We start from the raw sequence: 1,024 nt of genomic DNA, 5'->3' as shown, positions 1-1,024 counted from the left end.
CAATAATAGAAGCCCTGCCCCCCCCCCCCCCTCTGTTTCTGGAGCTGCTGGCAAGGTGGGCTTGGTGCCCTGCCAGCTCCCCCCTGCGGGGTCACTGCCTGCTCCCTGTCACCTCCTCCTGGGACCCCCCCCAACCCGGGCCATGTACTGGGGTGCCCCAACAGGGTGCCTTGGTGCCCCCCATCCCAATAAGGGGACAGCCCCAGAGCCAGCTGTGCCCTGGGGTGCTGTGGGCAAGGCCTGGGGCGGGCACCCCCTCACCTTTATTTATTGCAAAGGGAAACTATCTATAGAGAGATATATATTTTTAAGCTTATTTTAAAAGATTTATTTCTCAGCCTACGGCCTCGCCCGGCTGCCCAGGGTGCAGGCAGGGAGGGGGCAGACCTTTTGCCGGTGCAGCACTGCCCGCCAGAGGCAGCAGGAGCCTGGAGTGGGGGCGGAGATCTGGTTCATGCCCCTGCTCCACGGGGTGCTGGGTGGCCATGGGCAGCTCACCCCGTCCGACATGCTGCTCCGCGCCTCATTTTCCCCATTGGCAAGCACGGGAGGGCTGGAGATCGGGGACATGCCGCGGAGCCAGGGAGCCTGTTGCTCCCACCGCACAGGCAGGGTTTTGGGGGGAGGGGGGGTCCTTGGGGTGGTCCTTGCTGTGCTGAGCCCCTGAGCTGTCCCACAGTCGCAACCCCTCGTGCAACGCTCATGCTCTGCCCTGGTGACAGCACGTGCTGGTGCACACCCAGAGCAGTGCATGCTCACGTGGGCACCTGCAGTGCCACCAGGCACATCTCTCTGGGAAAGCAAATTTCTCACCGTGTCCCCGTGCAGCGGGGCTGTCCCTGAGGCCAGCCCCTGTCCCTGTCCCGTCCCCGTCCCAGGCACCATCCCCGTCCCGGGCACCATCCACACTACATAACTGCACTTTAACTCCAGCGGTGTTTGCCGTGCCCGTGACCCCGGTCCCCCCTGGCCTCCAGACACTGCCGCCAAGGCGGGGCGGCCCCCGGGGCACCCGCCCGGTGGC

General features: G+C 65.1%; 1 protein-coding gene across 1 annotated transcript in view; it reads right to left on the bottom strand.

Annotated features, from left to right (window-relative positions):
• Positions 1-700: 700 nt before the first annotated feature.
• BTBD19 (BTB domain containing 19) overlaps positions 701-1,024 on the bottom strand; it is a 9,509-nt gene continuing 9,185 nt past the window's right edge. Inside the window, 1 exon segment of the mRNA XM_019474133.1 lies at positions 701-712. Coding sequence (XP_019329678.1) covers positions 701-712 — 12 coding nt within the window.

This window comes from Aptenodytes forsteri, unplaced genomic scaffold (genome assembly GCF_000699145.1).
Source record: "Aptenodytes forsteri isolate BGI_AS27 unplaced genomic scaffold, ASM69914v1 Scaffold119, whole genome shotgun sequence".
Lineage (NCBI taxonomy): Eukaryota > Metazoa > Chordata > Aves > Sphenisciformes > Spheniscidae > Aptenodytes > Aptenodytes forsteri.
This window is presented reverse-complemented; position numbering and strand designations above follow the sequence as displayed.